Source organism: Pristiophorus japonicus, chromosome 1 (genome assembly GCF_044704955.1).
Source record: "Pristiophorus japonicus isolate sPriJap1 chromosome 1, sPriJap1.hap1, whole genome shotgun sequence".
Taxonomy (NCBI): Eukaryota; Metazoa; Chordata; class Chondrichthyes; family Pristiophoridae; genus Pristiophorus; species Pristiophorus japonicus.
The window spans coordinates 351,747,764-351,765,771 of record NC_091977.1 but is presented as its reverse complement, the minus strand read 5'-3'; the positions used below and the strand labels follow the sequence as shown (position 1 = coordinate 351,765,771).

At 41.9% G+C, this 18,008-nt stretch overlaps 1 protein-coding gene across 4 annotated transcripts in view; it reads left to right on the top strand.

Moving 5' to 3' along the window:
• LOC139273536 (activin receptor type-1) overlaps window positions 1-15,269 on the top strand; it is a 98,821-nt gene extending 83,552 nt beyond the window's left edge. For all 4 annotated transcript variants that reach the window (XM_070890497.1, XM_070890489.1, XM_070890503.1 and 1 more), the window contains 5 exons: window positions 506-652; window positions 4,431-4,706; window positions 4,796-4,993; window positions 7,948-8,078; window positions 13,452-15,269. In XM_070890497.1, the coding sequence (XP_070746598.1) occupies window positions 506-652; window positions 4,431-4,706; window positions 4,796-4,993; window positions 7,948-8,078; window positions 13,452-13,586 (887 nt within the window). In that variant the 3' untranslated portion in view covers window positions 13,587-15,269. The remainder of the gene's footprint in view (window positions 1-505; window positions 653-4,430; window positions 4,707-4,795; window positions 4,994-7,947; window positions 8,079-13,451) is intronic.
• Window positions 15,270-18,008: the final 2,739 nt, after the last annotated feature.

The following is an 18,008-nucleotide window of genomic DNA, read 5'->3' as shown; positions in this document are numbered from 1 at the left end:
GGTACAGAGGAGATGTTGCCAGGACTGGAGAATTTTGGCTATGAGGAAAGAGTGGGTAGGCTGTGGTTGTTTTCTTTGGAACAGAGGAGGCTGAGTGGACACATTAATTGAGGCTTATAAAATTATGAGGGTCCTAGATAGTGGATAGGAAGGATCTATTTCCCCAGAGAGATCAATAACCAGGGGGTATAGATTTAAAGTAATTGGTAGAAGGATTAGAGGGGAGTTGAGCGTTTTTCACCCAGAGGGTGGTAGGGGTCTGAAACTCACTGCCTGAAAGGGTAGCTGAGGCAGAAACCCTCATTGCGTTTTAAAAAGTACTTGGATAGGCAGTTGAAGTAACGTAACCTACAAGGCTACAGACCAAGAAATGGAAAGTGGGATTGTGCTGGATAGCTCTTCAGCCGGCACAGACGCAATGGGCCGAATGGCCCCTTTCTGTGCCATAAATTTCTATGATTCTATGACTACTAAAAAAAGAAACATTTTTTTCTCCCCAAAACAGGAAAGGGTCGTTATGGAGAAGTTTGGAGAGGTCAGTGGCAAGGCGAAAATGTTGCTGTGAAAATTTTCTCATCTAGAGATGAAAAATCCTGGTTTAGAGAGACTGAAATTTATAATACTGTTCTTCTTCGTCACGAGAATATATTAGGTGAGAATATACACATACAGGTTCCACATGCAGGCCAACGGCACTCTGCTCTGTCTCACCAACACCTCTCTGGATCCCTCCACTGTCTCTGATTTATCACACTGCTTGACCAACATCCAATATTGGATGAGTAGAAATGTTCTTCACCTAAATATTGGGAAGACTGAAGCCATTGGCCCACAAATCCTGGTTTCTTCTTCCTGCGGACGTTCAACTAAAATTAGGACAGAAGGTGCGCACCTACCTTTTGGTCGAATGCTCGCCAAAGATCCCGGAGTCGAGGCCTCCTCTTCTTGTGCAACGGAGCGCGTTCATGTTGGGATGTGCGCAGGCCTGGCAACCAATCAGGTCTAATATATTCTCATTCATAATAATGGGAACTCTAAGTTGGAGTTCCCATTATTATGAATGAGAAACAGCCCCCAAAACACTAATATGCAATAATAAAATATAGAAAAAAAATGCACAACATATTTTTATTTAAATGTTATTTATGTATTTAAAAAAATATATACTGATTTTTTTTTTTAAGTTTTAAAAATTATTGTTGGCGTACTGCGGAGGGTTTTTAACAACGTATTTTTAAAATTTTATTTTACAATGTTTTTGTGTGTTTTAAAACTCTTACGCCTGTAAAAGTAGGCTATGCGCCTGCGTTTATCAGGCGCAAGAGTTTTGAGGACATCTGCTGGGCAAGATATGCGTAAATCCCACAATCTTGCCCTTGCAAATGTCCTCGCTCCCGATATACGCGAGATCTGTCAAACCAGAAACTTGGCAGATCGGAAAAGCCGGTTTTCAGCGCATGCGCATTGTGCGCTGAAAACCGGCTTTTGCAATGCCTTCCTGGGTCTGTACACACTCCGTATGGACCCGGGGAGGCCGGGATTTCTGGGCCATTGTCTTTGGTCCCCGCCACAAACTCCATTCCCTGATCACCGTTTCCATCCCTGGCAACTATCTGAAACTAAGCCAGATCGTTCGCAACCTTGGTGTTGTATTTGACCCCGAGATATGCTTCCGACCACATCCGCACTATCACCAAGACTTCCAACTCTGTAACATCGGCCAGCTCCGCCCTTGCTTCAGGTCATCTGTTGCTGAAACTTTCATCCATGCCATTGTTACCTCTAGACTTGACTATTCCAATGCTCTCTTGGCTGCCCTCTCATCTTTTGGTCATCTGTCCTGATATCGTGTCAAAAATGTTTTTAATGATACTGCTCTTGTTAAGCACCTTAGGACATTTTGCTACGCTAAATACGCTGTATAAATGCAAGTTGTTGAGCAATAATTTATATATGCCCTTGATTTTCAGCTAAAGTGTGAATTCAAATTGGTTTTCATTATAGTCCATGTAAAATCCAGTAAGGCAAGTTGGGCAATAAGCAAATCCGGAGGAGAGATGCATGTTCCTTTGGATGATTATTCATGTAGAAATGCTGCCTACCATGCCCACAACCTATAAGAGCACCTGGGTAGCACCTGCATTTAAAAAAAAAAAATAAATAAACACAGAAAATGCTGTAAACACTCAGCAGCACTCTGGTCTGGAGAGAGGCCAGAGCACATACGTATTCACAACGGAGACAAGTGTGCATGTGTTACAGGTTGTCATTAAAATCTAAGCCACAATACACAGTATCACTAAATAATAGAAACCGAAAGGTCAATCACTATAACGATGCGCTATTAAACATAAAGGCAACTCTGCATACAGTAATACAAAAACAAAACTTTAGTAACCATTGCCCACTACAAAAGGTCGACTGGGGCATCATCTTCCGAAGCTCAGGCTGTAGTAGAAGAAATATCAAGGGACTGCAGGCATTCAGCAGAACACAGTACACAGCACAAGATATTCATGCAACCCCAACTCCTACTATTTGCATTTTCCATGCACAAAGCAGGAAAACATTGACCCACACCCCTAAGCAGTTCCCTTCCCCACCATACCACTAAACAGCATCTATCCAAAAGAAACAAAATCAGAAAAACATCATTTGTGCTTATTTTTAACACCAACGCAGAAATCGGTGAAAGACTAAGCAGCACCATTCTGTACGCATGCACAGAGCAACTAAAAAAACAACACGGTGAGAGGCAAACCATATCTTAAAGCCTACCATTGCACAGACGTGGAAGAATATATATTAGAAAGAAAAGTGGGGGGAGCAGTAATGGTCTCATCTGCACTATTTGCATCTCCAATCCAAAAAAAATCCATTCACCACCAATTTCTTTTCTGTCCTTCAGCCAACTTTCTAACCATGCTGTCACATTTCCTTTAACATTGTGTGGCTTAATTGTAATCAACAATCCTACTATACAGCACTTTATAAAACATTTATTTTGAACCTTGATGGTGTTTGCACTATGGTTATTTGTCAACCAATTCCCTGTGGATTTGTGGACTTGTGATGTAATACCTGTTTGCAGTAGTTTGGCCTAATCCAGAAACCTCCACAAAATGCCATGGATTATCTCCTTGTGATGCTGTTATATTTCATATCTAAAAATGATTCTTGGCTAGATCTTTATCATCACCCATGCATTTCAAATTAAAAATCTGCGTCAAGGTTCAGAGCCTTTCTCATTTTCGTGCCCTCCCACATCTACAGTGGATATAGAGAACTTTGTGATGTTGCTTCCCATAGTGTTTGCCAAAGCCTGAAACAGAGGGAGGGTTAATAAATGAATCCAAGGTGGATGAAAATGCAAGGCTCTGTACATGGAAGGGTGTGAGCAAAGACTGCAGCCACCAACAAAGCAGAGGATATGATGGAGAGAGGAAACCTCCAGATAGCACTGTTTTGAACCTTCCTTGGACCTGCAGAATCTTCAAAGGGATGGAAAGTGGAGGGACTGACATTCCTTGTTTATTTCCCTGCAAGGGGGAAAAACATGCACGGCACAAATGATATGTACCAAATTAGATGGGAATATTCTGACAAAATTTAAGAGTAATTGGAAGCGCCACAGTTGATTTTACTTGTCTGGTCACTATTTGGCTTGGAGTGTTAATGATTATACTCATGTCCTGGTTTGACATGTAAATATGCATCAAGGATTGACCTCATCACACTTACAATATGGCAATCTTCCAAGTTAGAGAAAACAATTTAAAGCTTTTTTCAATGGCAGGATGTAAGATCAGGAAAGATGTGAAGATTGGGTGAAATCAAAATAAATTAGCATGGATAAAGAAAAAAAATAGAGGTGAGAAGGGAGCAAAATCTTCAGTTAACATTTTGTGAACTTTATATTTCTTATAGGTTCTTTGTTACAGTAATAATGCTACTCATGATATATAAAATACTTCATTACTGTAATAATGTTGTTTTCAGAGTCACGGTACATGAATTGGAAACCAGGCTGGTTGTCAGTTTTTTTTTAAAGTATTAGAAGACCAGATGAAAAGTAGAGATAAAATGAGAAATTATAGAAAGAAAATAAAGATGAAATGCCATGGGGGAGAGATGAAATTGATTAGGAAAGGTCCAACTAATGCAAACGCAAATGAGGAAAGCAAGAAAAGGCTTTAAAAACAACAGCTTGGCAAAGTGTAGTTATTTGGCTGCACTACAGAGCTTTGCGCACAGTGCACAATAAGGTGCTCTTCACTGGTCCATGCGCTTTTTGTATCTTTAGATTCCTCGTTGTACCATAACAACTTCCATGTCTGTCTCTTGTTGAACCTTTCTCCAAGAGCTAGAGAAGGACTGTGTGTGTGTTGTAACGCTGTCATAATGATCCATGTTGATTTTCTCTTTTTTAGGTTTCATTGCTTCAGACATGACGTCAAGGAATTCTAGCACTCAACTTTGGCTCATCACTCATTATCATGAGAACGGTTCACTCTATGACTATCTACAACGAAATACAGTGGACACTGTAGTTTGCCTGAATTTTGCCTTATCTATAGCCAATGGTCTGGTGCACCTCCATAATGAAATTTTTGGAACTGAGGGAAAACCTGCAATCGCTCACAGAGATCTGAAAAGCAAAAATATCTTAGTAAAAAAGAACTTGCATTGTTGCATTGCTGATCTTGGTGAGTACTTAAAGTCCTGCATGGTCTTTACTTTTGAAGAAAAAAACTTTTGCCGGTAATGCTGTATTAATCAACATCTCTTTTTGTAGGGTTAGCAGTAATGCATTCACAAACTAACAATCAGTTAGATGTTGGGAATAATCCAAAAGTGGGCACGAAACGATATATGGCGCCAGAAGTACTTGAGGAATCTATTCAAGTTGACTGTTTTGATGCCTATAAACGTGTAGACATCTGGGCATTTGGACTTGTGTTGTGGGAAGTAACTAGGAGAACATTCAGTAATGGTGAGCATTACTAGAACTACTTTTTAGAGTATCTTTTTCTATTACAAGGTATCAGACATGCCACTCAAGTTGAATTTAAGAAAAGAAAAGTAAATTACTTGAAATTATGTTATGCCTTAAGTAAATCAAATAATTGTGTGTTTAAAAGTTGTTAATGTTTAATCTTTACATAGTTCCCAGAATTGCAGTATATTTAGTAACCTGCTCAACATTGTAAAATCTTATTGGCAAGTTGTTTTTAACTTTGCTCCACTGTAGGTAGGTACCATGTCTGCATTCTCTTCCGAAACCCATTCCCCTTGATAACCTACCTCCCAACCTTCAAAAAGCCCCCTTAGAATTTGATTGTGCTTTTGTTCTCTTCTTTCACATTTGCTGTTTACTGACTCCCATCTCCTTCTATAAAGCACCTTGGTAGGTTTTGTTATGTGGAAGGTGTTTATAAATGTAAGTTAAGGAGATCCAATTGGTGCAGTTCTAGACATCCTGAGTAACCATCTTGCAGGTCAATTCTGGAATATGCATCCACAAATGCAAAGCGAGGGCTACACAGATAATCTCTTGATGTGCACTTGTGCAGCCTGCATGGCGAGGCATTTAATTGAAGATTTGGTGCAGAAAAAAAAGACTTGCATTTATATAGTGCTTTTCATTGTCCTCTAGATATCCCAAAGTGCTTTATAGCCCAATGTACTACTTTTGAAGTGTAGTTACTGTTATAATGTAGAGAAAACTCAGCAACCAATTTGCACACAGCAAGATCCCATAAATGGCAATGTAATAAAAAATAGATAAACTGTGTTAGTGATGTTGGTTGAGAGATAAATATTGGTCAGGACAGAAGTGAGATAAAAATACTGTATAGCGATCAGGAATGGGGATCCTGGAGCCCAATCCTTATGCATTGTGCTCTTCTAGCTGGAGTCAGGAGCTGAAATGCTGGCCCAATTTTCTCCCTATCCCAAGTTCAATTATTGTATCCCTACCTCAGCCCTATTGAGATCAACTAACTTGATACTGAAAGTAAATCACATTTGAGTCTGTATGATTCATGCTGAGCAGATCAGCTACTTGATGATTAAACCTATTAAGTCATTAGGGAAGCTATGACCTTTTGATTTATTGGCACTATTGCCCTGGACTGTTTTTTTCCCCATTCTGTGGAAGTACCTGTTCTTCACTTAGCAGTTGCCTATACATTTAAATGAGGAGCATATCACACATCATCACTTTGTGGTCCAATATTTTGGGCAGTTCTTAAGAATGGCCCAAGAAAAACAAGATGCTGCTTCAGGCTTCGACTCTTCACAAAACATTGGAGAATAATGTGGGACTGGATTATGGACTTTTCCACAACTCTTAGGGCTCAAGTTTCCACATGATTTGCGCCTGATTTTTAGGAGCAACTGGTGGAGAACGGACTATCTTAGAAATCGCAATTCTCCACATTTTTTTTTCTGCAGTTCTAGTCAGGTAGAACAGTTCTACTTTGGAACAGAATTTTTTCTTCAAAAGGGGGCGTGTCCGGCCACTGACGCCTGATTTCAAAGTTTCCACAGTGAAAACGTACTCCAAACTAAGTTAGAATGGAGCAAGTGAAGAATTTTGTAGAACTGAAAAAACCTGTTCTACACATTAAAAAATCAGGCGCAGGTTACAAATTAGGCGTCCAGAACGAGGTGGGGGGGGAAGGGAAGTCATTAAATTCTACAATAAATCCTTATTTATACTTCTACAAATATTATAATAAATCCAACCTGAATAAACATTTATAAGCAAAGAAAAGATTAAATAAACCATCTTCCTACCTGTGTGAAAGTGCTTCAGGCAGGGAGAATGCTGCAGTCAGCCTGAGGCGCCCGTTCTTCCCACGGGGGGGGGGAAGGAGGAGGCGCCCGTTCTTTCCGCGGGGTGGGGGGCAGGGGAGAGAGGCGCCCGTTCTTCTCGCGGGGGGGGGGGGGAGGAGGCGCCCGTTCTTCCCGTGGGGGTGGGGGGTAGGAGGCGCCTGTTCTTTCCCACGGGTGGGGGGGGGGGAAGATGGGGGAGGCGCCCGTTCTTCCCGCGGATGGGGGGGGGGGGGGGGGGGGAGAGGAGGCACCCGTTCTTTCCGGGGGGGGGGAGGAGACAGTGAGAAGGCTGCATGTGCTGATGGCAATGTGCTTTTATTAAAAAAATGTTCAAAAATTAAACAGCTACAAAGAACTACAAGTTGGCGCACGCGCAGGGTTGCCGGCAGGAAGAAAACTAATTTAAATAGTACCCGCCCCCCCTCCCACGTACAAAATCGGTGCGAGTGTAGGCTCCGCCCCCCTGGGCGCCGTGCCAGGCAGACAAGGAGCTGCAGAACGCTCCAGAATCGCGAGGTTTTTTTTAGGCGCGAAAAACGGGCGCCCAGCTTGGAGGGGCGCCCGTTTTTTATCGTGTGGAAACTTGGGCCCTTAGTGTTGGTGCTCTACGTCATCAGACGAGCAGTTTAAACAGGACTCCCTTTCAACCAATTGGAACCCCTGTGTCCCATATATAGCTCTAGCCTGTACCTTATCCCCAAGTCTGGGTGTTTGAAATTACCCAACTGGTGTAGGTGAGCTGAGTTACTAAGGACCTCAGATTCAGGATTATTTTGATTTCCAAATGCAAGTCAAATATTCAAACATTTCAACATTATGCTTAACATGTTGTTATAAAGTTAAAAATACTAAGATATTTTAAAAAGAATTCAACATTTTTGCTTTACTGTTCCAACAACAGGAAGTAGTGCAGAAATTTATTGGGCACAACTTTGAATACAGGAGTCCCCAGCATTAGGGCCTAGGGCTGGGGCATTACCCGCCTTGAGAACCCGAGGGCATCACACAATGTTGACATCAGCCATCTTGATCCTTTTCGGCTTGTCACATTTATTTACACTATGTAATTCAAATGTGCTCAGAAGCTTAATTCTTCTCACTTTGTAGGTATTGCAGAAGAGTATAAACCTCCATTCTATGATCTGGTACCGAATGACCCTAGCTTTGAAGATATGCGAAAAATTGTATGCGTGGAACAGCAAAGACCAAATATTCCCAACAGATGGTTCTCGGATCCTGTGAGTTCAATGCCATTTGATTGTTTTGTACAATATATCATAATTTTATCAATTTGCCATTTCATTCCAGGGTAATTGATCATACTGTACCTGCCAAGTCTGTTACATTCTCTTCTCACTTTAATCTGCATTACTCATGATCTCTCCCTGAATCTGTGATCTTTTCATCTTCTGCCTTCTCATTCTCATCTGCAGAATCTCACAAACACAAGTTTCACATCTTTCTGACTCTTCCAAATACCTCCTATATTTTCACCTTCGACTTCTAATCCAAAGGAAGTGCATGCACTTGCGTTTGTTTTGAAGTCCCTACTGCTCAGCTTGGCTCCCTTAAATCAGCTGCCTTTGATCTCCTGTGCCTAAAAATCATGGAGGAGGACGCGGGACATAGTGGCCCAGACATTTCTCAAGTAGGTGCCGGTCCGAGGCATCCCCCGGCCAGTGAGTTCTAAAGATGTGATTGGTCTTCATATTAAAACCTAAAAGTGTAAGAAGGCAGAATTAAAACAGCTAAAGTGACAAAGCTGCTGAAGTATTCTGGGTTACCAGCTGTATCTACACCAACAATAATTCTACAGATATGCTGTTTCTTACAGAGAACATGGAGCATGAATTTCTGAAGGGGCGCAGCAGAAAAAATAGTTTGGGAACCACAAATCTTTCTGGTCACCGCTGGGCTCTTCTGATTCTCTTATCTGACTCTCGCACAGTAGCCTGCCACAAATTACACTGTGAACCAGTCCTGTCTCATTTGAAGTTATAGTGTGAACTCACCAATCCCAGTGGGGATCTGTGCTCAAGGGGAGCATAGGTCAGAGATTTACTGCTACAGCATTGTAATCCTGTCTCCAAGATGGGTTTGCTTTAAGCATGACTTCCTGCTGGGAGCCTGGGATTGGAGAATTTAACTTCAAGATCAGCCAACAAGGGTGGTCTTTTACTGCTTTTTTTCCACCTGTTCAAATGCTTTCATTCTCTCATTCTATCTGTGCCAATGAAGTAAGTGGTGTTCTAGGTGGCATGGAAAGTTTTGTATCTTACTGTTGCCCTTCTGTCAGATCTGGTACTCCCAATTTAGTTGAGTCATGCCTGAAGTTCTTCTACGACTTGTAAATAAATATATAAGAACATAAGAATTAGGAACAGGAGTAGGCCATCTAGCCCCTCGAGCCTGCTCCGCCATTCAATACGATCATGGATGATCTGGCCGTGGACTCAGCTCCACTTACCCGCCCGCTCCCCGTAACCCTTAATTCCCTTATTGGTTAAAAATCTATCTATCTGTGACTTGAATACATTCAATGAGCTAGCCTCAACTGCTTCCTTGGGCAGAGAATTCCACAGATTCACAACCCTCTGGGAGAAGAAATTCCTTCTCAACTCGGTTTTAAATTGGCTCCCCCGTATTTTGAGGCTGTGCCCCCTAGTTCTAGTCTCCCCGACCAGTGGAAACAACCTCTCTGCCTCTATCTTGTCTATCCCTTTCATTATTTTAAATGTTTCTATAAGATCACCCCTCATCCTTTTGAACTCCAACGAGTAAGACCCAGTCTACTCAATCTATCATCATAAGGTAACCCCCTCATCTCCGGAATCAGCCTAGTGAATCGTCTCTGTACCCCCTCCAAAGCCAGTATATCCTTCCTTAAGTAAGGTGACCAAAACTGCACGCAGTACTCCAGATGCGGCCTTACCAATACTCTGTACAGTTGCAGCAGGACCTCCCTGCTTTTGTACTCCATCCCTCTCGCAATGAAGGCCAACATTCCATTCGCCTTCCTGATTACCTGCTGCACCTGCAAACTAACTTTTTGGGATTCATGCACAAGGACCCCCAGGTCCCTCTGCACCTCAGCATGTTGTAATTTCTCCCCATTCAAATAATATTCCCTTTTACTGTTTTTCCCCCCCAAGGTGGATGACCTCACACTTTCCGACATTGTATTCCATCTGCCAAACCTTAGCCCATTCGCTTAACCTATCCAAATCTCTTTGCAGCCTCTCTGTGTCCTCTATACAACCCGCTTTCCCACTAATCTTTGTGTCATCTGCAAATTTTGTTACACTACACTCTGTCCCCTCTTCTAAGTCATCTATGTATATTTCAGTGAAAAAGAAGGGTGGTAAGAGAAGGGATAACCAGCCGTGGATAACCAAGGAACTAAAGGAGAGTATCAAATCAAAGACCAATGCGTATAAGGTGGCCAAGGTTAGTGGGAAACTAGAAGATTGGGAAAATTTTAAACATCAGCAAAGAATGACTAAAAAAGCAATAAAGAAAGGAAAGATAGATTACGAAGGTAAACTTGCGCAAAACATAAAAACAGATAGTAAAAGCTTTTACAGATATATAAAATGGAAAAGAGTGACTAAAGTAAATGTTGGTCCCTTAGAAGATGAGAAGGGGGATTTAATAATGGGAAATGTGGAAATGGCTGAGACTTTAAACAATTGTGGTCCCAGCACCGATCTCTGTGGCACACCACGAACCACCGATTTCCAACCCGAAAAGGACGCATTTATCCCGACTCTGCTTTCTGTTCGCCAGCCAATTCTCTATCCATGCTAATACATTTCCTCTGACTCCGCGTACCTCTATCTTCTGAATTAACCTTTTGTGTGGCACCTTATCAAATGCCTTTTGGAAATCTAAATACACCACATCCATCGGTACACCTCTTATCCACCATGCTCGTTATATCCTCAAAGAATTCCAGTAAATTAGTTAAACATGATTTTCCCTTCATGAATCCATGCTGCATCTGCTTGATTGCACTATTCTTATCTAGATGTCCCGCTATTTCTTCCTGAATGATAGTTTCAAGCATTTTCCCCACTACAGATGTTAAACTAACTGGCCTATAGTCACCTGCCTTTTGTCTGCCCCCTTTTTTAAACAGAGGCGTTACATTAGCTGCTTTCCAATCCACTGGTACCTCCCCAGAGTCCAGAGAATTTTGGTAGATTATAACGAATGCATCTGCTATAACTTCTGCCATCTCTTTTAATACCCTGGGATGCATTTCATCAGGACCAGGGGACTTGTCTACCTTGAGTCCCATTAGCCTGTCCAGCACTACCCCCCTAGTGATAGTGATTGTCTCAAGGTCCTCCCTTCCCACATTCCTGTGACCAGCAATTTTTGGCATGGTTTTTGTGTCTTCCACTGTGAAGACCGAAGCAAAATAATTGTTTAAGGTCTCAGCCATTTCCACATTTCCCATTATTAAATCCCCCTTCTCATCTTCTAAGGGACCAACATTTACTTTAGTCACTCTTTTCCGTTTTATATATCTGTAAAAGCTTTGACTATCTGTTTTTATGTTTTGCGCAAGTTTACCTTCGTAATCTATTTTTCCTTTCTTTATTGCTTTTTTAGTCATTCTTTGCTGTTGTTTAAAATGTTCCCAATCTTCTATTTTCCCACTAACCTTGGCCACCTTATACGCATTGGTCTTTGATTTGATACTCTCCTTTAGTTCCTTGGTTATCCACGGCTGGTTATCCCTTCTCTTACCACCCTTCTTTTTCACTGAAATATATATTTGTTGCGCACTATGAAAGAGCTCCTTAAAAGTCCTCCACTGTTCCTCAATTGTGCTACCGTTTAGTCTGTGTTTCCAGTCTACTTTAGTCAACTCTGCCCTCATCCCACTATAGTCCCCTTTGTTTAAGCATAGTATGCTCGTTTCTGACACAACTTCCTCACCCTCAATCTGTATTACAAATTCCACCATACTGTGATCACTCATTCTGAGAGGATCTTTTACGAGGAGATCGTTTGTTTTTCCTGTCTCATTACACAGGACCAGATCTAAGATAGCTTGCTCCCTTGTAGGTTCTGTAACATACTGTTCTAAGAAACAATCCTGTATGCATTCTATGAATTCCTCCTCCAGGCTACCCCGTGCGATTTGAGTTGACCAATCGATATGTAGGTTAAAATCCTCCGTGACTACTGCCGTTTCTTTTTCACATGCCTCCATTATTCCCTTGATTATTGCCCGCCCCACCGTGAAGTTATTATTTGGGGCCTATAAACTACGCCCACCAGTGACTTTTTCCCCTTACTATCTCTAATCTCCACCCACAATGATTCAACATTTTGCTCATTCGAGCCAATATCGTCTCTCACAACTGCCCTGATATCATCCTTTATTAACAGAGCTACCCCACCTCCTTTCCCTTCTTGTCTATCTTTCCGAATCGTCAGATACCCATGTATGTTTAATTCCCAGTTTTGGCCATCCTGCAACCATGCTTCTGTAATGGCCACCAAATCATACCCATTTGTAATGATTCGTGCCGTCAACTCATTTACTTTATTTCGAATGCTGCGTGCGTTTAGGTAGAGTGTTTTAACCCTAGTTTTTAAACCATGATTTCTAGTTTTGATCCCTCCTGCAGCCCCTTTATATTCAGTGGCCCTTTTTGTTTATTGCCTTGGGTTTCTCTGCCCTCCACTTTTACTCATCTCCTTTCTGTCTTTTGCTTTTGTCTCCTTTTTGTTTCCCTCTGTCTCCCTGTATTGGTTCCCATCGCCCTGCCATATTAGTTTAACTCCTCCCCAACAGCACTAGCAAACACTCCCCCTAGGACATTGGTTCCGGTCCTGCCCAGGTGCAGACCGTCTGGTTTGTCTTTTGTCTTATTGATTTCCCCTTTCATTCCAAACGTTACTTTTGCCCCTCAAACGTTCTAAAAATGATAAATTGGACTTGTATATTGCACCTTTTAACAAGTTTAAGAAAAAAATGCTTTGAAGTGCTTCACAGAGGTAAAAATAACCAGAAATCAAAAACTGGTGAGAGAAGGATTGGGGGAAAGTCGAGATTAAAGAAGTAGGTTTTCAGGAAGATTTTGAAGGAGGGCAGAGAGCTAGTGAGGCAGAGGGGTTTTGAGAGAACAATGCGTGTGGGCTAAGATGGCTAAAAGCTCTGGCCATCGTTGGAGTGGAGGGAGGGGGTTGCAGAGGATTCCAGAGTTAGAAGTTGTGTGGAAGAACATGGGGCTGAAGGAGGTTGCAAAAGTAGGGAAGGGAGATTTATAGATGAGGACAAGGATTTCGACATCAACAAATTGAAAGACGTGGGAGACCAATTAAGGCTGGCAAGGATGGTGGTGATTGCTGAGTGGGATTAGTTTCTTCAGCTAAAGTGAGGTGACTTGGAAATGTAAAAAAAAGACCAAGCAGGAAACAAGAGAGCCTTTTTAACTTTCCAAGTGAAGGCGATGTGAAACACAAAAATGTAGTGTGTACGTAGAGTACTGTAAATTTAGAATACGATTTTGTTTTTTTTCTAGCGACTTGTGTCTTTGTTTTGTGGTTAAAAAGTTGTATTATGTAACATTACTCACATTCATTTGTTTCAGAGCCTATCTGCTCTCGCCAAGCTGATGAAGGAGTGTTGGTACCAGAATCCCTCTGCACGGCTCACTGCGTTACGCATCAAAAAGACTTTAGGGAAAATAAGCAACTCGTTAGAGAAAGTAAAGCTGGAGTGCTGAGCGGAAAATGAGCACCGATTTTACCACTTCTCAACAATTATAACGAGATCTAGATAGGATGAAATGCAGATCTCAAACTGCCCATTATTCTGTTCTTGCAGTTAACGTATGGACAGAGTCGAGAAGTAGCAGCAAGGGCGCCATGGTTTGAAGTGGCGGATGGATCATTGTCTTTAACCAGATCAATCACTCAACCATGGCTGTTCCTCTTGGTACAAATTAAGTCAGGCAGTGGTTTCATGTTCACCGGCTGTTCACTAATTTGTGTTCTATTTGGAAGGGGAAGTTTTGCACTAAGTAATTTCTCTTTTTTTTTGCATTGCTGTACAATTATCAAGTAGGCTGCAATAGCCCTGACCTGTGTATTTATCTTCAGTTTGTAAAATAGCATGCAATTTTTCAATCTGAACAGGTAAAACTTAGTTGTTTTGTTATAGGAGATACTTGAACCATCTAATGATTATTGAATATAAAGCTACAGTGGTCCTTAATCTTTTATTTGAAAGGAGGACATATTCACCAACTAGTAATGGTGGTGCCTTGGCATTTATGAGCTACAGTTAACTTGTTTAAGGTTAAGTTAAAAAAATGAATTAAGAAGTACTTTCCACAGTAGTATGCATATCTGTTAAAAAATAATGTTTGCTTAGATTGTATGCTTTGACTTTGTTGTATCCAAGGTTTAAAATTATTTTTTATATAATATTTTTATCACAGGAAGTAACATTCTTGTCAATTTGATTTGCTGTTTAGAACTTGAATGTTTCTTTAAACAATTGGAAACAGAACAAAAGACTTAATCTGTGATTATACCTGTAGTTAACTACAGTTGAGAAAATATATAGTTTGTCTCTATGTAAATTCCCAACTATTTAACTTAATCGTGGTCAAAACACTATTCTGTGATTTGTGTGTCTTCCTGAAAAACTGATCGTGATATGTTAAGGAAATAATGAATTATTCATTTCTATCATGTACAAAATATCAGAATACTAACTGGACACTAATGAGGGGGCATTGTACCAGAAGGGACACAAGTCAACAAAAATTACTTGTGTGTATAGTCACTGAAAGATAAGGAAATTAGTCACAAAAATGATCTCCATTGATGAGAATTGTTTTCCTAAAATACTGTAACAGTAGAATACTACATGTGTGTCTTTAATGTAAATGTATGCAGCCTGCTTTGTTGCATTTTATTATTGTGTTTTAATTTGTGCAATGGGCCTCACAGAACTTGATTTATTATGTAGTTTTAAACAAAAGGGCTTACTGGGTTATTTTATAAGTGAACGTATGTTGCATTTGTAGATAAAGCGTTAATCATTTCATTTGGGACATCTGATGAGCTTTACTGTTTGGTGAATTGTGTAATGAATAGCTATACCATTCTTGCACTGTAATACTTCCCAGTACTTCAGTGTATTTCAGTTTTGAAACAGCAATAATTGAATATTAAAATTTAGTATTCCTGCGATTGTTTATGCACAAAAAAACCATCATCTTAACCTATAACTGCAGTGATGCCTAAATTAACGTCCATCACTACACTTCATAGCCTGGTTGCAATGTCTATTTAACACTTAAGTCCTTAAAACAACAGATATTTATGAATGAGCAATATTAAAGCTACTGTGTCACTTACATTTAGCAGTGCTACATTAAAAGATGTGACAACTATGATTCAAGTTTGTGTTCATACTTGGAGAAAAACATTGGGCTAGACTTTCCATTATTATCGCTATCGCCCATTTTAAAAATCGCTAGTTTCACTTTTTTAATTTGGGCGATAGCCTTAGCAATGTGAAATGGGCGATAGTGATGTATTCAGTCATGCAAGGCTGGCGTCCATAGCAATGACCGTTCTGCGCATGCGCATTTTTTTTAATCAGTCAATTAATTTTTCCCGCGATTTGGGAGGTTAGGGATCATAAGGGAGGGAGAGAGAGAAGGAAGGTTGTGTCGAGGCAATGGAATTGGAACACGAGGAATGGCAGAGAGTGATGTTGCGGAGGTTGCAGGGAGGAGGGGGTGAGAAAGCCTTTTCTGATGAAGCCAATGAAGCTCTGGTCCATGAAGTGGAGACTCGGTGGGGCCAATTAATCCGGGGTAGGCGTGGGAACCCGCCCCCCCCCAAGCTAAAATAGCAAATATGGGCGGACATTGCCAAAGTGGTAACTTTGGCAGCCCACAGCGTGAGAGAGCCAAACCAGTGTCGCAAGCACTGGAACATCTGCAAGAGTAAGTATTAAATTATTACATTTATAATTGTAATGATGCACTGACTCATTAATTAGAATGTAAACCTGCAGGATTGTAATCAAGTTGGGTAATCTTGGGTAGCATCTCTGTTAAGATTTGGATTGGGGTCGGATCAGAACCTGAGCCCCTGGACTCTAACCCTGGGAGGGCAGGGCCCAGGACTCTAACCCTGGGAGGGCAGGGTCCAGGAACTATTCGGTGCAAATGTGCATTCGTAATCTTGCTTGAGATGCCTTAAGCTGAATCGACACTATTATTATTTAAACGCTATGATCGAAAATTGGGGCCAAAGGAATGACTGGAAACAGACAGTCCGCAAACACTCGGTATTTCTACCACTTTAGTTTAAAAGGAGAATTACTAAGTTATATCACTGCTTGCGTGCTGTGAGCAATTCTTTAACTTGGGCACCGTCTCCTTTTTGGTTAGGTTGGTGGAGGGGGGCATGACTGAGCGCTGAGGGGACCACTCAGCTTTGCCCAGACTGAATCTCTCCAGCTGCTGTCAGTCACACAGTGACCCAGCTTGAACTGTCTGCCCTGGGTCATTTGGGACATTAGCTCCGGCCACATGGAGCTCTCCGAGCACAGTCCAGGGACACGGTGCCCCCTCCCCTCATAGTCCAGTCATTGCCGAGCTCGCCAGCGGGCCTGATTTCCCCCCCCTCTGGGACCTCCATTGATTACAATAACCTGGCTCGCTCCGCTCAGGCGGCGAATGGCACGACCCGTGGATGGGGCCTTTCCTGGGGATTGTACGCGAGGAGGTTGGTGTAACACATTGGTTCCTAACCATCATTTTATTAAATTTCTTCTCTGAACGTAGATGTTATAACCGTGCATCAATTGCTTACACACCGTATTCGCATATAACGTCAATGATGAATAGCATGTGCGATGACTAATTGTGGATTACAATATCTATGTTTCCCTAATAGTACCTGGGCAGTTAGCTTATGCCATGCTCTTGTCACGTTTGCAGAAGAAGGTATCTAAGAATCAGGCGGAACAAAGGCGGACCGAAGGAGGGCCTGCGGATCTTTTTCAGTTAACCGACCTGGAGGAGCGTGCCTCAGCTCTTGTAAGGGCGCATAATCGTTCTGTCACCCGTGGTGGTGCAGATCCCGTTGCGCCACATGAGTAATGTGTAAACCAGTGGTAATTTAAAGTAATTTAATGCCATTTGATTATAACATATGAATGATGTAATGTCATGCATGCAGCTTCTGTACTCTTCTGTATTCTCATGTTAATGATATGTAACGTCTCTTGTTCACATTTATTGCAGTAGTGTTGCTCCTTGTACATATGCCTGTGCAGCGCAAGCACTCTCATGTCTCCCCTTCTCTTCTACTAACCTCAATTATGTTTTCCAGCTCCCCAAGCACAACGGGAGGCCCCTGGAGCATCACCTTAATTGCTGCAGGTCGTGCTGACGACCACGGGGGGGGGGGGAGGAGAGAGAAGAAGATACAACCAAAGAGGATGATGAGCCTCAAGGGTCGTGTGCAGTACCTGCGGCCACGTCATCCTCAACAGATGACGTAGCGGGGCCAAGCGACTTGCAGCAGGGCACTCCGAATCTCCCAGTGCCCATGCTGACCCTGCGGAGGTTGGGTCGGCAAGGTAGGCACGCGCAGCGATGGCCAGATGATGTCTGTATCGAGGGTGAGCGTCGACATTAGTCGAGAGCTCCTCCAAGTGTTTGGTGGGTTGACCGGCAACATTGTCAGCACCCACCCCCCACAGCAGCAGCCCTCAAGATGTTCTACTGCAAGATGACTTGACCCCGTTACTAGGGGTGTAAGTGGGAAAGGGTGGGGTTATGAGGAGGGGGCGGGTAAAAGAGGTGGGGGGGGGCTAATCTCTTTTAATTAAAATTGTTGCCTGTTATAAAAAATTTGTTGAATGTTGGACGTGATGGGAGGGTGTTTTTGTCGTGTTATCATTATTTAAAATTTATTGTGTGAAAAATGTTGTTGACTGGGGGGGAGGGGAAGGGGAGATGGGTGTTATAGTTTGTTTATAAATGTTTTTACATCACAAATTATTATTTTTTAACATTTGAACTTTACAATTGTTGTGCAGTGTCTTCTAATAACGTATGATTAAACATCAATACAAGGGTTGCAAACAATGGCCAGGCCAGGCAAGGATGAAA